This window comes from Mastigoproctus giganteus, chromosome 6 (assembly GCF_048544385.1).
Source record: "Mastigoproctus giganteus isolate SK-2022 chromosome 6, ASM4854438v1, whole genome shotgun sequence".
In the NCBI taxonomy this organism is placed as follows: Eukaryota; Metazoa; Arthropoda; class Arachnida; order Uropygi; family Thelyphonidae; genus Mastigoproctus; species Mastigoproctus giganteus.
Window position 1 is genome coordinate 33,053,015 of NC_143580.1, and position 21,859 is coordinate 33,074,873.

The window sequence follows — 21,859 nt, forward strand, 5'->3', positions numbered from 1 at the left end:
ATTCATTGTTGAAGCAGTGAGACCTAATTCCGTGTGATAGATGACGTGACAAACTTTGTCCTGCTTCGTACTTAATCATTTTCATCTTCATTTCTAAATAAATTTTGTTTAGTTTCCTAGCAGTGCCACCACACGCACTTTCCATTGGTCGCTTTCCCTTCATCATTGTAATAAGTAAATAGGAATGAAGAGAAGATTCTGAAACTTTATTTCTTTTTTTTTTATATGATTGAAGATTTCAGTGAAGGGAACATTTCACCATAATAATGTAAAAACCCAAACAATTCCAGCTATCAGTATTATTGCAAATGCAATAAGATCAAGTTTACTACCCATTTATAATAGATTGCACTAACAGAAAAGCCCAATAAACTGGAAAGTGCAAATTGTTTTTGTTTTATGGTTGTGACCTCCAAAAATTTTCTTTAGAAAAATATCAACAAAGGCATTCAAATTTGATACTTATAACAGAACATATGATAACAATGAAAGGGTAGTGCAATTTGCATTATAAGAATAACCTTTTAGAGAGATAAATAGCTTAGTCATATAGCAAAAATTTCAACTTTCAAGGTCTTGAAATGAATTGCCAAAAAAAAAAATGTGTTATTGGGTTCAGATTACGATATTTTCATGATATCTCCATTTATTCCTACTGGATGAAAATACGTTTCCACAATTTTTTTAAGTTTGTACCGACCGGCAAAAACTTACGTTAAGTCGAATTTCTGTAAGTCAAGTATGTTAGCTGGGGAGTGGCTGTACTTGCTGATAAATTTTTTCAAGTTAAATAAATTTTTATTTTTTTTATTAAATTTCAGTAATCAACAATGGTAAAGATGGAGCTCAGTCAGTATACCATCTTCACATTCATGTTCTGGGTGGAAGACAGATGCTTTGGCCCCCAGGCTAGATTCTTATTCATCTATTAAACTAGTATGTGTACAGTTTATGTTGTGTTTATATTCAAAAGAGATTAAAAAATGCTGTATTTAAAAAAAAAATCTTAAATGTAAATGGACCTGTGGCACTGGATTCCATAACTTGACATAAAGAAAATAAGTTGAACCAGTGAATGTGGTAGCTAAAATAAATTTTAATATGGTAAATAGGAGTTTTGGGAATAGCGTATTCCTTCATCGGCTAAGTACATGCACACATAGAAATGCAAACATAACGTAAAACATTAGGAATGGAATAAACTAAAATCAACAGTGTGTGTCAGATGACTGAAAGAGCGTGCACGAGAATGGGAGTGTTCATTTGCTTACTATGTCGAATCAGGTGATTGTTGTTGGTACCCGGTGCATGTATGGGCTGACTGCCAGCATTTGTCATGCTTTAACACTACAGACTCCAAAATTGGGTGTAATCTTGTACCTCTACTGCGATTTAAAATGTTGTGACAGCTAGATATATGTAGGGACTCTAACCACAGGTGGTGACGAGATTGGTCAATCACCTCGCTGTTGCAGCTGGGATTGAGGTCATGTTGAGTTCACCAGAAATGCTCTGCAATCGCAAAGTCACCTAGTCGTATGGACCTGTCACGTTTTCCGAGACAGTCCTGAAGCCATCTGGTGCTCTCCCCCACATAGTAGCTGCTCCACATAGCAGTTGCCAAAATCCTGGCAAGCGATGTGGTATATGGTACTGCTGTGTAAAAGAGGGGCGATGAGCATTTTTACCCTCGAGACCAGAGATCGCAAACCTCTACTAGGAAGTTGCAAGCACTTTATGCAGTACTTGCATGAGAGCCTAGAGATGTGGTCTGAGGCGTCTGAGAAATATCATATATAAACAGTAGATACCGTTCCACTGTCATGAGGGGGCGAGATCCTCGGGCAAGCTGTAAGTTCTTGCGCTTGTAGTGCGCACTTGTCCAAGACATGGGCAGGGTAGCCACAATTGGTGAGGTCAGCTTTTACCTTAGAAACCTTGGTGTGTCTGGTTTCCTCTGAGCTGGAATGACTCCAAGCTTGAGAGAGTAGTACATGTGCAGTGCTGTTCGGGTGGCATGGGACATGCGCTGACCTGTAGTTTGTGAATTGACCGTAGCACATGGATTTTTGGTATACTGTGGTTTCTAGATGAGTCCATCCGCCTCACTAAGACATACATATTATTATTAGCTTTTATATACTATACTATACTCGAATTGGAATCGAACAAGGAAAGAGTCTTGTTCGATTCCAATTCTAAAGTAAACTGGATGTCTACGAACCAGTATAGGATCCTCCCATCAGGGTCTTGGGACAGTTTAGATTCAAAGGTGAACAAGTTAGTCTATAACTGGTTCAGATTGGGACAGTTTAGATTCAAAGGTGAACAAGTTAAGTCTATAACTGGTTCAGATTGGGAAAGATTTCTAGGTCCAAATGTTGGCAGTTACGGGCTGCCAGCTCCCAAGAACTGGGCTGGTGGGAAATACAATCCACACCATCTCCAACAGTGAGGAGTTCCTTCACTTTATCAAAGACCGTAGTCTCGGAAGACAAGGTCATGGCATCCTTTGACGTCTCCCTATTTATATCTATACCAGTCCAGCCGGCCATTTTACATGCCAGACAGCTTTTAGAGAGTGGCCTCAACATACCAGACAGAACATCTCTATCTACGGAAGACATCTGTGCTTATTGGGCAGTGTCATCACATTTCGTGACTCTCTCTCTACAAACAGATACATGGAACGGCTATGGGCACCCCTGTCAGCTCCATCGTTGCCAACATCACGATGGAGGAGTGTATATTCATGAACCTGCCAGTACCAATCACCATCTGGTGCAGGTATGTAGACGATATTTTCACCATCATCCAGTTTACTTTAGAATTGGAATCGAACAAGACCCTTTCTTTTTGAATGTCTTAGTGAGGCACGTGGACTCACGTCTAGAAACCTCGGTATACCGGAAACTCATGTGCTGCGGTCAATTCACAAACTACAGGTCAGTGCATGCCCCTTGCCACCCGAACAGCACTGCACATGCGCTACTCTCTCGAGCTTGGAGTCCGTCATTCCAGCTCAGATGAAGTCAGACACACCGAGGTTTAGTATTAGTAATGGCCGCATGGTGCAAGAAAGCCTATGGCTTATGCTGCACCAGCCAAAAAAAAAAAAAATACGAACAAAACAATGATAAAAACAAAAAAAAAAAAATAAATAAATAAAATAAATAACTAAATAATAATAATAATTAATAAATAAAATAAAATGAAAAATAAATAAAAAGGAAATTAAACCTATCATCCTATGCACTTCCCTTACCCGAAAGTACTATCTAGATGACCTTTGAATTTCCCCAAACTGTCGGCCTCTACCACCGATGAAGGCAACTTATTCCAGTAATTTATAACTCGCTGGCTAAAATAAAACTTCCTGCAGTCCAATCTAAACATTTTCCCCCGTAACTTGAATTTATATCCCCTAGTTCTAGCATCATTTATAATCTTGAAAATTTTGTCCTCATTCATTTTACTGATGCCTCTCAGAGCCTTAAACACCTCAATCAAATCTCCTCTAAGGTGTCTAGTTTCCAAACTCTGCAACCCACATATTCGAAGTCTTTCTTCATAAGGACGCCCTTTTGCCGATCTCACCAGGCGAGTTACCCTTCTTTGCACCCTTTCAAGAAGCTTGATGTCTTTCTTTAGGTGCAGTCTCCATACTTGAACACAGTATTCCAAGTGTGGTCTAACATAAGCCTTATATAATGGGATTATCACGTCCCTATCTCTACTTGCAAAGGTTTCTAAGGTAAATGCTGACCTCACCAACTATAGCTATCCTGTCCATGTCTTGGACAAGTGCAAGAACTTACAGCTTGCCCAAGGCTCTCTCCCCCTCATGACAGCATAACAGTATCTACTGCTCATATCTCATATTACCCAGGCACCTCAGACCACATCTCTAGGATCTTACGCGAGTACCACGAAAAGTGCTTGCAACTTCCTGGTAGAGGTTTGCGATCTCTGGTCTCGAGGGTAAAAACACTCATCGCCCCTTTTACGCAGCAGTACCGTATACCAGATTACTTGCCACGATTGTGGCAACTGCTATGTGGGGGAGAGCTTCAGATGATTCCATAACCGTCTCGCAGAATATGATAGGTCCATCTGCCTAGGTGACTCTGCGATTGCAGAACATTTCTGGTGAACTCAATCCCAGCTGTGACACTGGGGTGATTGAGCTGTCGCAACATTTTAAATCCCAATAGAGGTACAAGGCTACACCCAATTTTGGAGTCTGTAGTGTTAAAGCATGACAAACGCTGGCATCCAGCCCATATATGCGCTGGGTACCAATGACAATCACCTGATTCGATAGTAAGTGATTGAACACTCTCACATTCACGTGCACACTCTTTCAGTCATCTGACATGCACTGTTTATTTTAGTTTATTCCATTCCTAACGTTTTATGTTATGTTTGCATTTCTATGTGTATATGTACTTAGCCGATGAAGGAATACGCTATTCCGAAATTTCTTTTCGACATAAATTTCTTTATGTCAAAATAAATCTTTATAATTGCCTTTTATTTATGAAATGATTATTATGTGAAATGAACTGAAAGATTTTGAGTTATTTAGTATCATGTAGTTATTGATAGGCAATTACAAATGATCATTCATGTGTACCTTTTCCAAATAAAAATAATAAGTTAAAAAAAGGATGCTGATTTGCTACTATTTTATGTCATGCAACTCTTTATTTTTAAAATTCAGTTCGATGTTTTTACATTGTAAAGAATGTGGAAACTATTTAACATTTTGGCTTTTACATATTTAAGAACTCTGTATAATTTATTCTACAAATATTAGATAGCTCTCCAAAAAAAAGTGCTAAAATTGCATAAAAATTCAGGAAGACCATCTGTTACTAGAACTGTTTTAAATATAACTTGGAAATCACTTGTTATTACTACATCAGATGGACCCAAAATTATATACTGCATGAGAACAATAAAATATGACACATTGTAGAATGTTAATGCTTTGTTGAAATTAAATTTCTTACATTATAGATTTAGATTACACTTGAAATCATAGCAAAGATAAGGACATTATATTTAATTTAGTTAAGTGTTGCAGTGATCACATTTGTCTTAAAAATATCGGAATATTATAAACTTTGATATTGTTAACCTCTACAAAGTTTACCTTTTTACTCCCAACATTGTTATTCTGAATAAATGACTGCATACACATTTTCATATTGAGCAAACCATATGTGTGCTGCCACTAGAGGTGCTGATTAACAAGACGTTAAAGAGAGAAGAGGAACTATTAAAAAGATATGTTTCTATGTTATTGGTAAAAGTTTAAGTTAGAAAGAAAATGTTTTTGCTACAAGTGAAGTCGTTCCATACCTGTTAACAAGATAAAAGAAAAAGCTTTTCTGGATCTAGTGCATTTCATTCTTATACAAGCTAAGTTAAATGAAGGGAAACTTTGCATTTGGAATTCTGAACGAAACCTGTGTTCTTCCAGACATGATTTGAAACATGGAAATAAAATGTTTTGTCACTAAGAATCTTCTTTCAGACATAGCACATGTTACTCAAGTCATTTTAAGGAATCTCATCTAGGAGAAAATTAGTTTCTTTCATACAAACTAACATCTAAAGAACAAGTGTTAAAAAAAGTGGCCATGCAAGAGACCATTTAAATAGAAACAATGAAATTTGTTACTGTTATTATTTTGCTCTTGGACAAAAATGCAAAATTTCATTGTTTTTAAAATTAGCTGTAAATCCTGTGAAATTTAGCCACCTACCAGTTTTAATTAAAACTGGTAGGTGGCTACCAGTTTTAATTAAAAGTATAAAAATGCTTAGATACCATTTTTCCTTTGTAATGCTATGTGACATGCTGAAATTATCTATTGTATATATTTTGTTGAGACAATGTATTTATTCTTTTTAATAAGAGTTCGTTCAGTAATTTCTAAAGGCATTATACACAACAAAACATTTTTTCACAGGACAATAAGGTTCTTAAACCATTGTTTAATTAGGGAAATCTAACTTGATCATAAAAGGCAATTTCTTAATTTTGGAATTACCTTCTCTTCTCCTTAGTAGAAGTTAAAAGGGATGCAGAGGCAAACAGAGATTGCTTAATATACTGCATTATTGTTTGTGAGTGTTATTGTTTATGAAAGAGTAATTTACTGGTCACAAAAACGCAACGACAAGACATTCTGGATTTTAAGAAAATACACCTTTTAATCTTTTCAGCTTAAACAAAATTTAGTAAGCTTATTTTATTTTTTTTATCCTTATAAGTTTAAATTTAAATGAGTTGAATGATCTGTGTAAAATGTACATAAATCAAGTCTGACCTCTGATTAACATAGATCAGTCTAATTCTTATTACCATTGACAGGCTGATCTCACTATTCTGTTACCATTTTCTGACTGCTTTTCAGTAGTTGTATTGCCAAGGTCAGAACACCGAAAGAGATGTCTCATCACTTCATACTGAATGTTGTGTAATTGGTTTTAAACTACCAAAACATTAAATATGAGACTTAAAAGAGTATTATCCTTGAGGGAAATGTTAGTTCATAGACAAATTTTTTAATTCCACATGTGACTATTCTTTCTGGCTGTTAATGAGTATAAAATATGACTACGCTCTTCTTTCCTAATGTTAGGGTCACATCTACAGTCATCAAAATTAGCATTTGGCATTTTAAATACAATTCGCATTCCTTTGAACATGTAGCATGTACACCCCAATACTGTATACACAGAATAAATGGAGGTAGTCAGAAATAGCCAAGAGATGGCATAGCTAGAACTTCTAACAAAACAACAGTTAACTTACAAAATCTTAATTAGAAGAAATATGCATATTGCTTCTTTCTAAGATTTTGTCTAAAACTTCTAATTTTTCTAGGAGGTAATTGAAATTAGTGGTTATTTTTTGTCTCAAGAAGTGAAATTACAAGAAAGTATATGTGGAGCACTTGATAACTTGTCAACAGTGTATGATAAGAATAATTTGTTGGAGTAAAAATTACTTCATGAGATATTTCAAAATATATACATAGTTATTTACCCCTTGGGCCATTAAAATTTTGAATAACACTATGACCAGGACTGCAAGTACTTGAGGCAATTAGCAGTAATCTTTAGCTCAACATTTAGGAGGGTACATTTATCAAAAAAAAAGTCAAAGCAAGTGGGTTGCCAAATTTAAAGTTTACCTCGGGTGCAGACTGGTTGTCTCGTAATCCATGGTCCTTTTTATGACACATCTATCTTCAAGTTGCAGCATCTACAGCTTAGGATCTGTGAGAGAGTGTTGATGTGGGGTGTGGTTGAATTGCTGAAGGTCATTTACACCAAGATACAGTAAATAGCTAGTGGAATTAGAAGTTGATATATAAGAATATCAGGCATGATAGCAACCAAGAGGACGAATAAAAGGGAGCTGCAGCCAAACAATAATTATAAATTAATTTATTCTGGAAGTAGGATAAAGAGCAAGGAAAGTATACAGTAAATTTTAGAACTGGTTTGGAAGAAAGTTTAATTGGTTGAGAAGCATTATCCAATAGTTGTGGGCAGAATTTAATATGAAAAGTTGAATGAAATTTATCTGTGCATACGGCGCATTTGAAGGCTCAAAAAATATGTATGTATAAAGTAGAAGAGTTCTTTAATTATTATTATTATTAGCCATATGATGAAAGCAAGTCTGAGGCTTATGCTGTACCAGCCAAAGAGAGAGGAATTGCTAAGAAAGAGAAGAATGATGATATCCAGCAGCTGAGGACCCTGGGTGTGCCAAGCCCATACTCAACAGATGTGAGGCTCTGGGGATAAATGTTAGAAAGAGGAGTAGAAACTAATTAAAAAAAAAAGAAAAAGAATAGTATTTGTTGGATATTTAAATAGCAGGTAAGAAATGAGTTATGCTGAATTCCAGTAAAATTTGTACAGAAAAGTAAATATAACTATTTGTTTGCAGTCAATAGTATATAAAACTGTTTGTAATCAATCAATAGTGAATCATTTTGTGCAAATAATTCACTATTGATTACAAATGCATTTTTTCAGTATGAAGGTAACTACAGGTTAATTATGTTGAAAAAGCCTAATAGAAACACACAAAAAAAACCATAAAGAAGGCTAAAATATATGTTAAAGAGGCCAAAGAAAAATTTTGGAGAAAACATGGATGTAAGATAGAAAAAGGGTTTTTGCATTTTGTTAAAAAAAAAAAAGAACTTACGGCAATACTAAGGTAATCATGTGGTAGAACATGTGGTAATACTAAGGTAATCAAAAATGTTTAGGGAAAAGTTAAAACAGAAGAGAAGGATACTTTTAGAAGTATAAGTAAATACTTTAATTAATTGGTAAACTAAGGAGCTGAAGATATTACTAAAGAAGAAAGAAAAATGATATTAATTAAATTGTGGATATTATCTCTATCATAGAGGTAGAAATGCAGAAGTTATAGATGATATTTCACTTGAAATTTTGAAAGCCAGAGGGAAAAATTGGGCCACCTCATTAACTAGAGGTAGTTTTTTAAAGAACTAGTCCAAGAAGATTAGAGCAAAGCATTACAATTAGTAATGCTAATGCCTTGCAAGGAATCTAGATATACAGCAAAAAATCTACTCCCCTCCACCCTCATCTGTATATCCTCTATAATAATTTGGCTAATTCTTCCTTTAATTTATTTAAATTATTCACTTACACAATAGATGGAAGTTTATTCCAACAATCAATTACTGTCTGGATGAACACAACAAATTTTCACACAACTATCCAGCAACTTTTTCAATTTAAATTTTGACCCCCCCCTTATGTGTACCACCTTGAGAAAGACTAAGGATGCCATTAGCATTCAGTTTACTCACTCCATTTAGTCTTTTACACATTTCTTTCAGATATCCTCGGAGGTGCCTAGTTTCCAGGCACTGCAATTTTCAGAACTGAAGTCTTTCTTGGTAAGAGTACCTTCTTGTGTTCCTGAATAATCTCATTGCTCTTCTTTGCACCTATTGTAACAGATCTGCATCCTTAAAAAGAGGCTCCCAGAAATATATGCAGTACTCAAGTTGTGGCCTAACCATAGTCTTGTACAACAGAATAATCATCTGTTGTACAAAATTCCTGTATATCATTGACAGAACCCCATGAGCTGTCCTTGCAGCACATATGCACTGTTTAGAGAACTTGTGCTGGACTGTACAAATACTTTTTCATTCTTCACTACATTCAGCATTGCATCAATCCAATTGGTATGTTATTCTGGGATTACTGCTACTCATATGCATTACCTTGACTTTATCAATGTAAACTTCAACTGCCACTTCTCAGTTCATCTGCCTAATTTTTCTAAATCATTTAGAAGTAGTATGCCTGTCATTAACTACCCAGCCAACCTTTGAATCACCTGCAAACTTAGCCATTAAGCTTGCTTCAATCATTCGGATATGCTCTGACCATTACAATTTGGCCTTTGTCAAATTCGGTTAAGTCCGCTGCCTTTCCTGTCTAAAGAACAAGAGTAATTCTGATTAACAGAGCTCAGTATCAGCTGTTTTTTATATTTTATACCATGTCCCGACCTGTGCCATAGTTCACCTGCAGTTGCTCCGATTTGCATGACTTGCTGGTCATAATGTTTTGACTCATCAATGTATACGTGCTTGTATTTTTGCTCTTAGTAACCCTAATGTGGTCCATATTAGGGTTAGTAAGAGCAAAACTTTATTTTCCAGGCAGCTGCATGTCCCAATAGGAGCACAAGAATCAGTCATGTGGCTGCTGTTAAAACTATGTCTATGTATCTCTTCCAAACTCAATTTTCTAACCCATCTAACCTTGATAAATCAGCAAATATTCTTGCACCTTCTGTTTAAGTGTGTTCCACATCTGTAAAAACAGTCTCTCCTATTAACAAGCACAGACCATGCTGACAAAAAGTTCTACTCCTGAACCTTTCACAATTGTTCCACAGGGCTAAATTGATTGATACTCCCTTCTGTTGCATCTGGGTAAAATTCCACACACTTAGATTTAATCCTAACTTGTAGCCTTTTTCTCAATATCGCCATGTTAAGTAAATCTTCACATTGTATATTCTTAATATAAATAGAATTTGTTGGCCCAGGGTCATTTACGTCTTAAATCTACTGAAAGGTGATAAAACTTGATAATGAAAGCTCACACTTCTGCTTCTGGAGTGGGGAGCCTAGTGATCAACCTTGAGCCACTAAATAAATGATAGCTACCATTTATCTAAGTATCTAAGTCCTAACAACAAGTAGGAGTTTCAGATAAACTATTGACTTTTACCACTTAAGTAATTTTTACTGTATCCTGTTTTGTCTGGTCAAACATGAAAACTCCTGTTCAATCAGTGGCAATTAAAATTTGGTAGTTATAATAGCTGCCACACAGTTTTATTATCCTCAATGTAATTGCAGAGTAATAAATTTCACCAGTCCACTTGCTTGTCTGAAATGAGCCTCAAGAATTCAGAAATCTGTTTTGGGCAATTGTAATTGATTTATGGCATGGAGGCCTCCTGATGACTTTTTACAATGTATTCACATTGTAAAAATTTATCAGACTGGTTGGATTTCTCCCTTTTGTGATGTGGAATGGTTTTGATGTTATGCAGTTACCATACTATTAGGTTATTCCTTTTAAGGTTTGGATGGTGGTGAATGACATTTTATTATGAAAATAGACCAAGCATCTTTTTTTTTTTTTTTTTTTTTTTACTGCCTGGAGAACTGGTAGAGTCTTGCCCTTCTCTGCTGCAAAAGATAAGAATGGAAGACCGGGGGGGAGCATATAATGATTATATTGTATTAATGCAAATCTAATCAAATTTTAGGTGTATCTAACACTTGCCTTATAGCTCATTTACCAGTTTCTATTAGTATGAAATAAAAACAGCTTATGAGTAAGAATGTTCAAAAAAATAGTAATTCATTCCAAGTCTTCCCTCAGCAAATAAGAGTTAGATTTGTGTTTTTTCGTAGCAAGAAAGGCAATTAATTTTTAAAGTCTGGTATTGATTTTTCAAAATAGTCAAATGTGTCCATTCAGAACTTTTCCATTCATTTTGTTTTAATCCAATAACTTTAAAATAAATAGCATGCACAATAAATTCAGAAATATGCTTTCATGTACTTTTTTTTTCCCTTATGAAAACAGTGATAGCAGTTTTTGAGTAAAATTGGAATAAGTATGAATTTAAAAACAGAATTATTCACCAAAAACAGTAAATTTTACAAAAATATATATTAGAATCACATCAGTATTCTTTTTGGTGGAATACTTTTTGCTGTGGCAGAAACAGTGAAGTTCAAATTAGAAAATATTAAACGAATAAAATGCAAGATACTTGTTTTATCACAGCTAAAAATTGTATAGAAAATTTAATTAAAAGAAAAAATAATTGTAACTGTTTATATTATTCTAAGGTAGTAAATGTTTCATATCCATTTCATCACAACAGTCAAACATAAGTATCACAAAGTTTTAATACTGATAGCATTCTTTCGAACCATTGAGGATGTACAATTTTTTTTCCTTCATTAACTTCAGTTGCTTATTCCATATGTGGATTTTCTGGATCCTAATCTTTAAATTTTTTTCCGATTTAGAACCAATTCTGAAATTGATCCCCTCATACATGAAAGTTCTCACAAAAAATGTGTGAATTCTCATATGCAATGTCTGTCTATGAAATTTCACATCTGTATCCAGATACATGGTGATAATTCCACTTTTGGTTTAATCACTGAGCTCCAGATCATTGAATCAGTATGATCAAAACTTATATCCAAAAGACAACATGCATTATTCCCAAGTTACATAACTTTTGAGACAGTATATTTTTAGCCACTTTAGATTAATTGAATGAAACAGATTTCATTTATACACTGTTATTTGTTAATGATTGTTTGCCTGACTATTTTTTGTTTTCTGGAATAAAATCAAATTTTCTTTAAAATGAGTAACCATTTGTTAATTATCTATAAATGAAAACGTACAAAACATTTCTTTCTTAGTTGATTTATTGGAAGGAACACAAAATATGAAATATACACATACAATGCTTTCTTACAATATTTATTTTTTGGTAATGGCGTATTCTGGATCATTCCAAAATGTATGCACAAACTACATTGTTGAGAAGTGAAGTAGGCCACAGGTTTTACAGTTAATCCAAAACAGCAAAAATTGATCAAATATATTATGATTCCATTTAATATTAAGAATTGTACAAAAACAACTGCACAATAACAAAAATAGCACAAATACGTATAGCTTAAATTTTTTGTGTTGCAGCTTAACAGTGCTAAAATGTATAAAAGCTTAACACTAATAAAAAATTTGCAGCTGAATTTTAGCAGCAAAAAATAGATAACTGCCAGAAATTAGTAACATATATACATAATTAGTTATACAAATAGCCACTAGTCATTCTTGAGCAAAATTTTGATTTTATAAACAATCAGCATTTTTGCTGCTAAGTGCTTTGATATTAAAAAATTTTGAATCAGGAGACATTTGTAAAATTGCATGTATTTGAATGGAAAGCTTCTTTCAGGTTATCATTAGTCTGTGTCAATGAGTTCCAGCTAATAAATTTCAAGTGCTTCTATTTTAAAGGTGAAAGAGTTCTAAAACAAGTGAATGTGAAGGGTACATTCTATACATCCTTTTGTACACAAAGATTATATATATATCTTTGGAGTATTCTCTGAAATTGTGCACAAACTTTTACCTCCCAGCTTCTTTTGTGAGGAATTGTGATACCTCTCTTGTTGTCACAAGGACAACAAGACTTCTTGTCCTTGTGACAGTCTTGTTGCCACAAAAGTAACGGATTTCTTTCACTCAACTATTTAGCAAAGGGTTAGAGTTAGTATTAACTACAGAGAATTTACTGCAGTGGGCATACTGTTGAGTCTATTACAGCAGGAGGGAGGTTGTGCCCTTTTAAGTCGATTATAGCAGAAAGTTAAGATGCTGATTCATTGCAAGAAAAAATTAAAAATTTTTTTTTTTTTTTTAAGGAATGAGCTAGATTAAACTATAATATGGTCCATGTATGGCTTATAAGCTGCCTACCCTTACTTAAAGAGTAAGGGTAGGCAGCCTATAAGCCATATTTGACCAAAATTGAGACATTTTCCTTAAACTGTATAGGGGAGGGGGGAAAAATTAAGAGCTATTTTTCATTTTAATTTTGTGAAAATGATATCAAGTTTGTGGATGGCAGAAATTTTTCACAGTAATTTCCTCAAGGTAAACAAAAAAATATAATAAAATAACAAAACAGCAGGAATGGATGGATTTGAAATGAAACATGAGAAGGTGGAGTAAAAGAGCTAACTCTATGTAATTATGACCCTACCCAGTTGTGGATATGATTGACTCAAATGAGTGTATTCGTTATTTTTTAAAAATATTTTTATCATTGGAAGATAGTTTATTCAGTTTCTCATTAAGAAATGGAATTAATTCCATTTGATACAATTGGAAATTAAGTTTTTTTTTTTTTTTTACAGTAAACTAAAAAAAATGCCTTTTTGTAAAAGAAAAAAAAAAAAAAAAAATCTAATTGTGCTTAAGGGACTTCATTTATAGGAACATTAATAACTATAAGACTTGTATCATTTTGGGACTACATTGCCATGTGAACTGATAGGTGCCTCCTGTCTTCCTACTTTCTGATGAGGCAATAATACCATCAAAATAGCTGCCAATTCACATTTTTTTTTTTTTTTTTTGGGAATAAATGACAGTGCCTTATCTTACTGTATTAGAGACACCTTGTAAAAACAATATAGCATATGAGAGAAAAGTGCTGTTATAGAAAAATTTCTCTTAATGCAAACTTACTAAGCTAGTTTAAAAAAATTAATAATGGCAAAATTTATGTTAATTATTAATACTCATTGTAGAAAAATGCAGGAGATTGGAATTTAATTATACAGTGATCATTTAAAATAATATATAAAATCTATAAACAACTTATTTCATAAATAATTTGATATATTGGACCATTTTGGAAATTACAAAATGCATATTAAGATGGTTAATGAAAAATGAACATTTTGGTAATGGATGAATTCAAAGGCAAATTGCCATGAGAAGTGCAGGGGGAAAAAATTAGGAAAAGGGTTCTTATGATTATCCTAGATGTTATGATAGGTAACTATTTTTTTTTCTACAAACCTTTTATGATTATATACAGTAAGTTTCTTCCAGTGACTGGAACCACACATTTACACCAGGTGGTAGTTGAATGAATAAAAAATATAAAAAAAACAGGCATTATTTTGAGCAAAGGGTTCAAAAAGTATTGAATGTGCAGTGCTGTGGAGAATGCTATAGTTTATAAAATAGCCTCCCAAATATGTAATTTATAAATCGTGATACTTTATCTCTATCACAGTATAAAATAAGGTTGTTCCTCACTAAATTCTGTTAGCATTCATTAATTGAAAATCTTACATATGAATGATTTTATGTAATAAAGTAATCTTTAATCTTATTTGTTCACTACAGAGTTTCAGTATTAGTATTTTCTCTGATGTATTACTGACCTATATTATATTTACTTTTTTTTTAAAGCTAAACAAGATTGATAGGTTATTTGGTTATTTGGTTTTTTTTTTTTTTTTTTTAGGAGCATTAGCAACTAAGGCCATATTGCTCCGGGATATGCGGTGGTCATTCCCTGACCTCTCCGCATCCTCCGTATTTGGTGGTGACGGGCTCGAACCCCAGTCTAATCAAGAAGCGTGTGCTACGCACTGCTGCTCCTTCCCACCTGGCTACGGAGGCGCCATTGATAGGTTAAACCTGAATTTGAGTAAATGCAATATATTTATATTTTATGTATATCTTCTGATGGTTGGGTATGATTACTTTGTCACTCATCACTCAATTGGAAAGTGGTCTGGGTTCAATTCCCAATAATTGACAAATAGCTTCTGATATCCTTCTCACTCAGGGTTAACAATCACATACATAGGTTAGAATTTTCTTTTTGTTACTGTACAGACATGTAAACCGGTTGTCACACACATATTACACTAATTATATTGCAGTGGTTCTAGGGCCTGCTAAAAGTATTAAGCCCCATGTAATCATGGAGCATTGCTCCACATTGTCAACCTTCATATTGGTGAAAACAGTGATGATATATATATATCCACCTCCAGCATAAATCTGTATTATCGTGCTTTAAACAGTGCATATTCCTTCATTATCTCATACACATTTAAGTTGTTATGCTCTTCATAACTTGGAGATTATTATCCTTATATCCCGATGTATTTTTTTTTTTATTTTGTGAAGAACACTAACTAGACTTCTTTCACTACGTTACATTAGGTTGGAAGGAAATTTTATAATACTAAGGTACCATGTGCTATAGTGGAAGCCAACAAATTATGACATTCATAGTTAAAATATAAATCACTTGTCAGCTCAAGAAGTTCAAATACCACTATCAGTCAGAGAATAGGTGAAACGTATCCTTCACTGTTTTTATAAAAATATTTACCTTGAATTAAAAACATTCTGTTAACTTTCAAGAAATATTTTCAGTGTCTATCTCAGAACTGTCACTGTCTAAGGAACAGCATGATTCATAACCATGTTGTTCACAAGTGTTATACTGTGATATTATCCTGCTTAGTTCATTTAAAACATCATTAGCATCTAGGCTTGCATTATTTGATTCTGTAAATTTTGGAATTTCAGTTGAAATATGAATACTTTCCTTAGGGAAGAATGAAGTTTCTGTACTAGATGGAGATTTTAATGGTTCTTCAGGGATAGAGGGTATTGTTGGCACAGCAATGGTACTGTAGTGGGGAGGAATATCAATTATGGTGCTTTCTTGGAGAATTGGACTTTGTAAAGAACTGGGCTGTTCTCTTAGTGGATGGTTAAAATTTGCATTTATAGATTCACTTGATTGCATTGATATAGATACAATGTCATCCTTGAAGTCTGATAATTGTCCTGTAGAGGTTTCACTATCTTGATTCTTAAGGTCGTATGTTTTACTGAACTTACTAAAACTCTGCTTCCTAAAAGAGTGATTACTGCCAATACTTCCCTTTTCAACACTTGAAGTCTGGCAGCTTATACTTGACCCTTTATTATTAAAAGATGACTGATGAGAACATTCTCTACATGTGCGACATAACTTCGGTGTATTTTTCTCACCTAAGGAGTGTGCCATGTATACAGGGTTATTGTGACCCTGATTATCAGCTTCTTTTAGTTTAATTACCGACCCCTTTCTCCTTGAGCGAATTGTACTACGGATGCTGCCTCTGAGGTGGGATCCTATCATGCTTATAATAGAAGGTCTGTGTTGCATATGTGCTTTTGATTTCATTGAATCACTCAGGTATCTGTGAGACTCATTATCTTCTTCTAGTATGTTATCAAGTGGAAGGAATTCTGCTTTCTCTGGATCTACCCTGAAAGTATTAAAAATAACTATAAAGATCAAGCAATTTCTACTTTGGAAAAAAAAAAAAATAAAAATAATAATCAGAAATAAAAGCCAGTAATTTTTAAAATAAATATTTTTTTCACAACACATTTCATACTTCAGTAACTAGTGAAACATTTTATCAGAAAGTGAAAAAGCTCCAAAAATTTGAATGATCGAATAGTGACGTGACTTTATTCTTGGCTAAATCAAATATAATGCAGATTTCGATAATTATACTTGAAATTATTTTGAAACAATTATGTTTCAGGTTATTCTTTAGTGATGGAAATAATAATTAAATTCATGCTATAAAAAAGTGAGAATTTAAATAAATTTATGTATTCATAATTTAACTAAATTAAATTATGTATATGAATACATTATATAGTCAATGCTTGTGTAACACATACTTGCCTCTAAACTACCTGTGCTCATAGAGACTTCAGTTTGTACTCTGTCCCTGATTATTACAGGTAGCCCAGAGGCAAGTCTATGTTGCATAGGTATTTGATTGTGTAATGTAAATATTCCACTTATATTTAATTTGATTATTTCTTACATTAATTTATTCTTTGACCCAATTAACACCAATAAAGGAGTGAAACAAGGATGTGGACTATCACCAAATTTATTTAATATCTACATCAATAAAATTCTTAAAGAATGGAAACAAACAATTAACAACGGAACACAGTTGAACAACAGGAATAAAATACAAACTATATTATATGCTGATGATCAAGTTATAATTGCAAATCCGAAGATGAACTACAGATAGCAGCAAATGAACTTAATAAAATAGGTAAAAAGTAAGAGATGAAAATCTCCACCTCAAAAACAAAATCAATGGGATTAGGTGGAAAAAACATACAAAGAGTCAAAATTGTTATTGAGGATAAAATAATAGAACAAATATCTGAATTCACCTATTTGGGAAATTTAATATCAAATGAAGGGAAAGACATCCACACTAAACTACAGAAATATAATAATAAAATTAATGGAATGATTAAACGCCACTTTGGAAAACAAATGACAACTGAAACAAAATTACGACTGCACAACATCACTTCAAAACCAGCCCTCTTCTACAGCTGTGAGACTTGGGTCATAAATAAGAAATATCCACACAAACTAGAAGCAGCACAAATGAGATTTTTAAGACCATTATTAGGCTTTACAAGACACCAAAGAAATTTAGACATCCACGAGAAATTAAGTAGATAACATAGTAAATAACATAAAGCTGTATCAGGAAAATGGATCAGCCACATAGAAAGAATGAACAAGACCGGATCCCAAAATTAGCCCAAAACTAACTACAAACCTACAGCTGCCATTTATTCAGTTTTATCCCTGTGTGCATATCAGTCATAATATCAGAATCTCTATAAACTATTTCCTACAAGAAAACATTGTTTTATTTAGAAATTTCTTCTTTATTAGGTTTTGTTTTTATGGTGCATGGGCAACTAAGACCAACCCCTCCCCCCCATTGAATTCATTGCATTCTTGAGAATGCCCATTAGAAAGTCAGCCAGAGTTGAACTCTGACTGACCTCCAATCCCCTCCTGCTTCTCTCTGATCTCTCATTAGACCACAACATATGGCAAGTCCAACATTAGAATGGACATATGTTACATTTTCTCTTGTTAAGCAGAGTAATCAGAAATCTGTTTGATCATTGAAGGGCCAATTATTTTCCATACATACTGTATAAAGAGGAACAAATAATTAATTTTGGTTTAATTTCAAATTAAGATCATAATTAGAAATATACTGAATACATAAACCCTTCTCTGTGGGTATTCATAAGTGATTACAATTTATATTGCAGTTGATTTGAATTTTAAAATATTCATTAAGTAGATCAACTGCTAGCATTCTTTTTTTTTTAAAATCCGAATAAATCCCAATAACACAAACAAAAAGGGAGTGTCACAACCCCTCCTCCCCACTGAATTCATTGCATTCTTGAGAATGCCTATTAGAAAGTCAGCCAGCAGAGTTGAACTCTGACTGACCTCCAATCCCCTCCTGCTTCTCTCTGATCTCTCATTAGACCACAGCAGTGTAGAAAGAGCACACCTAACACTAGAAAGAAGCATAACATTCAACAAGTCTTTAAATTATTCACAAGCAACAGCTTGGATCCAACTCTTGTTCTAAACCTTTTGTGTAAACCTGGGGAATCACTGACAGTGATTAATTGCCAGAGTCAAGTGCACAAATATTGGCATGGCAGTTTTTGTAATTTTAATACAGTAAATTCTCACTTGAATGGACTTTGGATAATGGATAGCATCCACTGAACCAGACTTTTCACCTGTATATAACTTTTCACCCCAGTAATATAACTGCTTGTCTGATGGTATTTGTCATCAGTTAAAATATTTAAAAACAGAGTGCTAGGGAGTCAGGATTTTCCTTACCACCAGCCTGCTGACTGTCAGACATCAGTAGAGAGCCATCTCTACCTTTGGTGAGGGTACTTGAGAGCTCTTTGGAAAATGAATAAGCTTTAGCCAAAGTTTCAATTTCCGTTTTATGACACAGCAAAGTCATAAAACAAAGTCATCTTCTACATCATATAACTGTTAATTGCAATAAAATGCAGTACACAACTTTTAAAGTTTTTTTTATTTCAGAGTACAGGCACTTTTTCATGGCATTCTAGCAACATTGACAGCTGTAAGCATTACTTTTGAGTTTAATCGACAAGAAACAGATTTAGCAGAAAGAATTTTCCATATAGTTTATTAAAACAAACTTGTAATATAGTACATTATAATCAGTTAGAGTGAGGGTTACTTGTAAGAAGTTTATTCTGGTTCTTAAATTGTAGCCACTGATGAAAATTCTCAGCAGTTGATACTTTTGTATATTTATAATTGTAATAAAAAAATATTGTAAATCTTTTGTGCTAAAAGAGATTTTGAAAATTAAATGAAAGAGTGGCCTTCTGGTTTGGAATGAGTGACATCAAAATATTCTTTAATGACTCCACCTGACTAAGTGTACAGAAGTAAAATAAAATAAAAATATAAAAAACAAAGATTATGCTTACCAGATACCTAGCAACATTACACCACAAGTACACCAGAAGTGATTTCCTATCTGAAACAATATGCTTCTAATTGTCATTAGCAGTGTTAGTGAAATAGTGTTGACTGTTAAAATCTCCATTGGTTCAAGCAGCACAATCATTACACTGAACTTCACACACATACATGCATCATGAGTAAGAACATATCATGTCAGTGCAACATAACTCACAACCAGAAATAGCCGCCAGTGAAGACCTTAAGGTAGAATTATCACTGAAAATGAAAGTTGTCATTACACATACAACACACTAACAAAGTTACACTCATCAGTTTGGACAAAGTCTGCCCCATCAAATTAGTTTTGACAAAAATAGATCAAAGTGTAAAGTGTTCGTGCATACATGTCAAAAAAAAAAAAAAAAAAGTCCTGGTCAAGCCAGTGCATTTGTATTATCTGTACTACAACAGCCACAATATTCCCCTGGTCTGTCAGTGACAGGTTTTTGCCTCTTTGGACAAATTAACTTGCTTAACTTGTGTCCTACTGGGACATGGGTTCGGGAACACGTTCAAAGCTAAGGAGTTCCAGAAGTGTTTTCAGTAGCTATACTAGTGATAGTAAAAGAGCATACAAGTGGAAGGAATAATTCAACGATGATGGTAATAGTAATTCATATTACTGCTACCATCAAGTTAATACAATAGCATCATTATTAAAATTTCTTAAATCCTTATATATATTGTCAGATTTGGTAATTACAAAACAGAAAAACAAAATCAAAGCTACATACCTTAAATTGAAGGCCGAACCAAGTTGAGGGTTTTGATGATTGTTGATTGTGAACTTGTTGTGAGGTAAATGTGGTTCCATATTTCCCCAGAATACATCCTGAGTTAGTTTTGGATGCTTTGAATGCAAATGATCTACTATCAGGAATGTAACCTAAAAGTAAATAAATAATACTTCAAATCAGTGTTTCTCAACCTTTTCTTTGTTGCGGCAAACTCATATATATAATTATTTATATACATATATTCACAACTGGAAGTTAACCTTATTTTTGTTGAGTATATACTTAAAGATAAACTTATTTGTTTTAAATGCTTTTAATGTTCTTTTTTCAACATACATGAAATTTAAAAAGAAAATATATAAAAAATTAACATACTGTATTTAAATATAAAAACAAACAAATATACAATTATAATATTTTAATCAGTGAGACAATCGGGTTTGATGGGAGGTGCACAGTTTTTTAATATGAGGATTTATTGTGGATAGGCTTACTCTCAGCTCTTCTACTGACTTTAGTCTCTCACTCTCTCTCTTTTTATTTAACCTCGTTTAAACGGAAAACCCTGTGTTTTCCCATTTCCTACTTGTGTTTTGCACAAGTAGGAAATGGGAAATTGCAATAAAATTCTAATTGTCCTTTCGAAATTCAGATATTAATTTTGAATTTTGCTAATATTTTAATTTGCTAATATTAGCATTATTAAAGTGAATTTCCAGCAACTGGTCACTACAGATCTCAGCCAATTCTTCTTCCTCTTGGAGATTTTTTTTTTTTTTGCAAGAGTTCAAACGTCAGGTGTCTTGTTGAAAATGGTTCTCTTACCCACAAATATTTTTTGGCATCAAGGAATGCTCAATTTTTGTCTTTTAACAGCTCTAATGTTTTGCTTATTACATTCCAAATCTCTTTTTTAATTCATGTTTTACTATAGCTAATGAGGTCTGGTGAATGATATAAGGATATTTTTTGCATTTTTCACGTGTACATATACGAGCAAATTTTGGGATCACATTGTAATCAAGGCAGTTCTTAAAAAATTTTATGTGTAATTTACTAGCATATTTTGTGAGGATTTTGGAGTATTCATACGTTTTGTTTAACGTTAATACATCCATGTGGTTAAATTAGTAATGGAAATTGGAATAATTTTAAAGGATAGTCCAGGATGGTAGAGATGTTGGCAATTATCGTTAATGTATTTATATTTGTAATGATGACCAATTTTACAGCTGAAAGCTTGAAGTACTGTTGAGTGTCTATTGAGATTCTTAGCAAAGCTTATTATCTTAGTACTCACCTCTGAGTACTAAGAGGTGAGTACTAAGATAATAAGCTTTGCTAAAAATCTTAATAGATAATCAACAGTACTTCAAGCTTTCAGCTGTAAAATTAGTAAGCATTAATTATTTTAGTATAATTCGTTTTGGCATTCAAGGGAAACATTTCTAATTTTTTTTTTTTCATTTACATATTTTTTCCGTATACTCGGCTTTTATTTAAA

The 21,859-nt window shown here is 33.4% G+C and overlaps 2 protein-coding genes across 3 annotated transcripts in view; one reads left to right on the top strand and one right to left on the bottom strand.

Annotated features, from left to right (window-relative positions):
* Nucleotides 1-9,000, top strand: part of LOC150084142 (uncharacterized) — a 33,347-nt gene extending 24,347 nt beyond the window's left edge. Inside the window, exon 5 of one of the 2 annotated variants that reach the window (XM_090375061.1) lies at nt 8,910-9,000. In XM_090375061.1, coding sequence (XP_090231187.1) covers nt 8,910-8,929 — 20 coding nt within the window. In that variant the 3' untranslated portion in view covers nt 8,930-9,000. Of the gene's footprint in view, nt 1-821; nt 1,159-8,909 lie in introns of those variants that run through there. The other variant, XM_090375060.1, reaches the window with a different exon arrangement.
* A 6,574-nt stretch (nt 9,001-15,574) lies between these two features.
* LOC150084143 (bestrophin-2-like) overlaps nt 15,575-21,859 on the bottom strand; it is a 66,509-nt gene continuing 60,224 nt past the window's right edge. Inside the window, exons 8-9 of the mRNA XM_090375062.1 lie at nt 20,353-20,504; nt 15,575-16,496 (exon numbers count right to left, since the gene is read on the bottom strand). Of these exons, the coding sequence (XP_090231188.1) occupies nt 15,593-16,496; nt 20,353-20,504 (1,056 nt within the window). The 3' untranslated portion in view covers nt 15,575-15,592. The remainder of the gene's footprint in view (nt 16,497-20,352; nt 20,505-21,859) is intronic.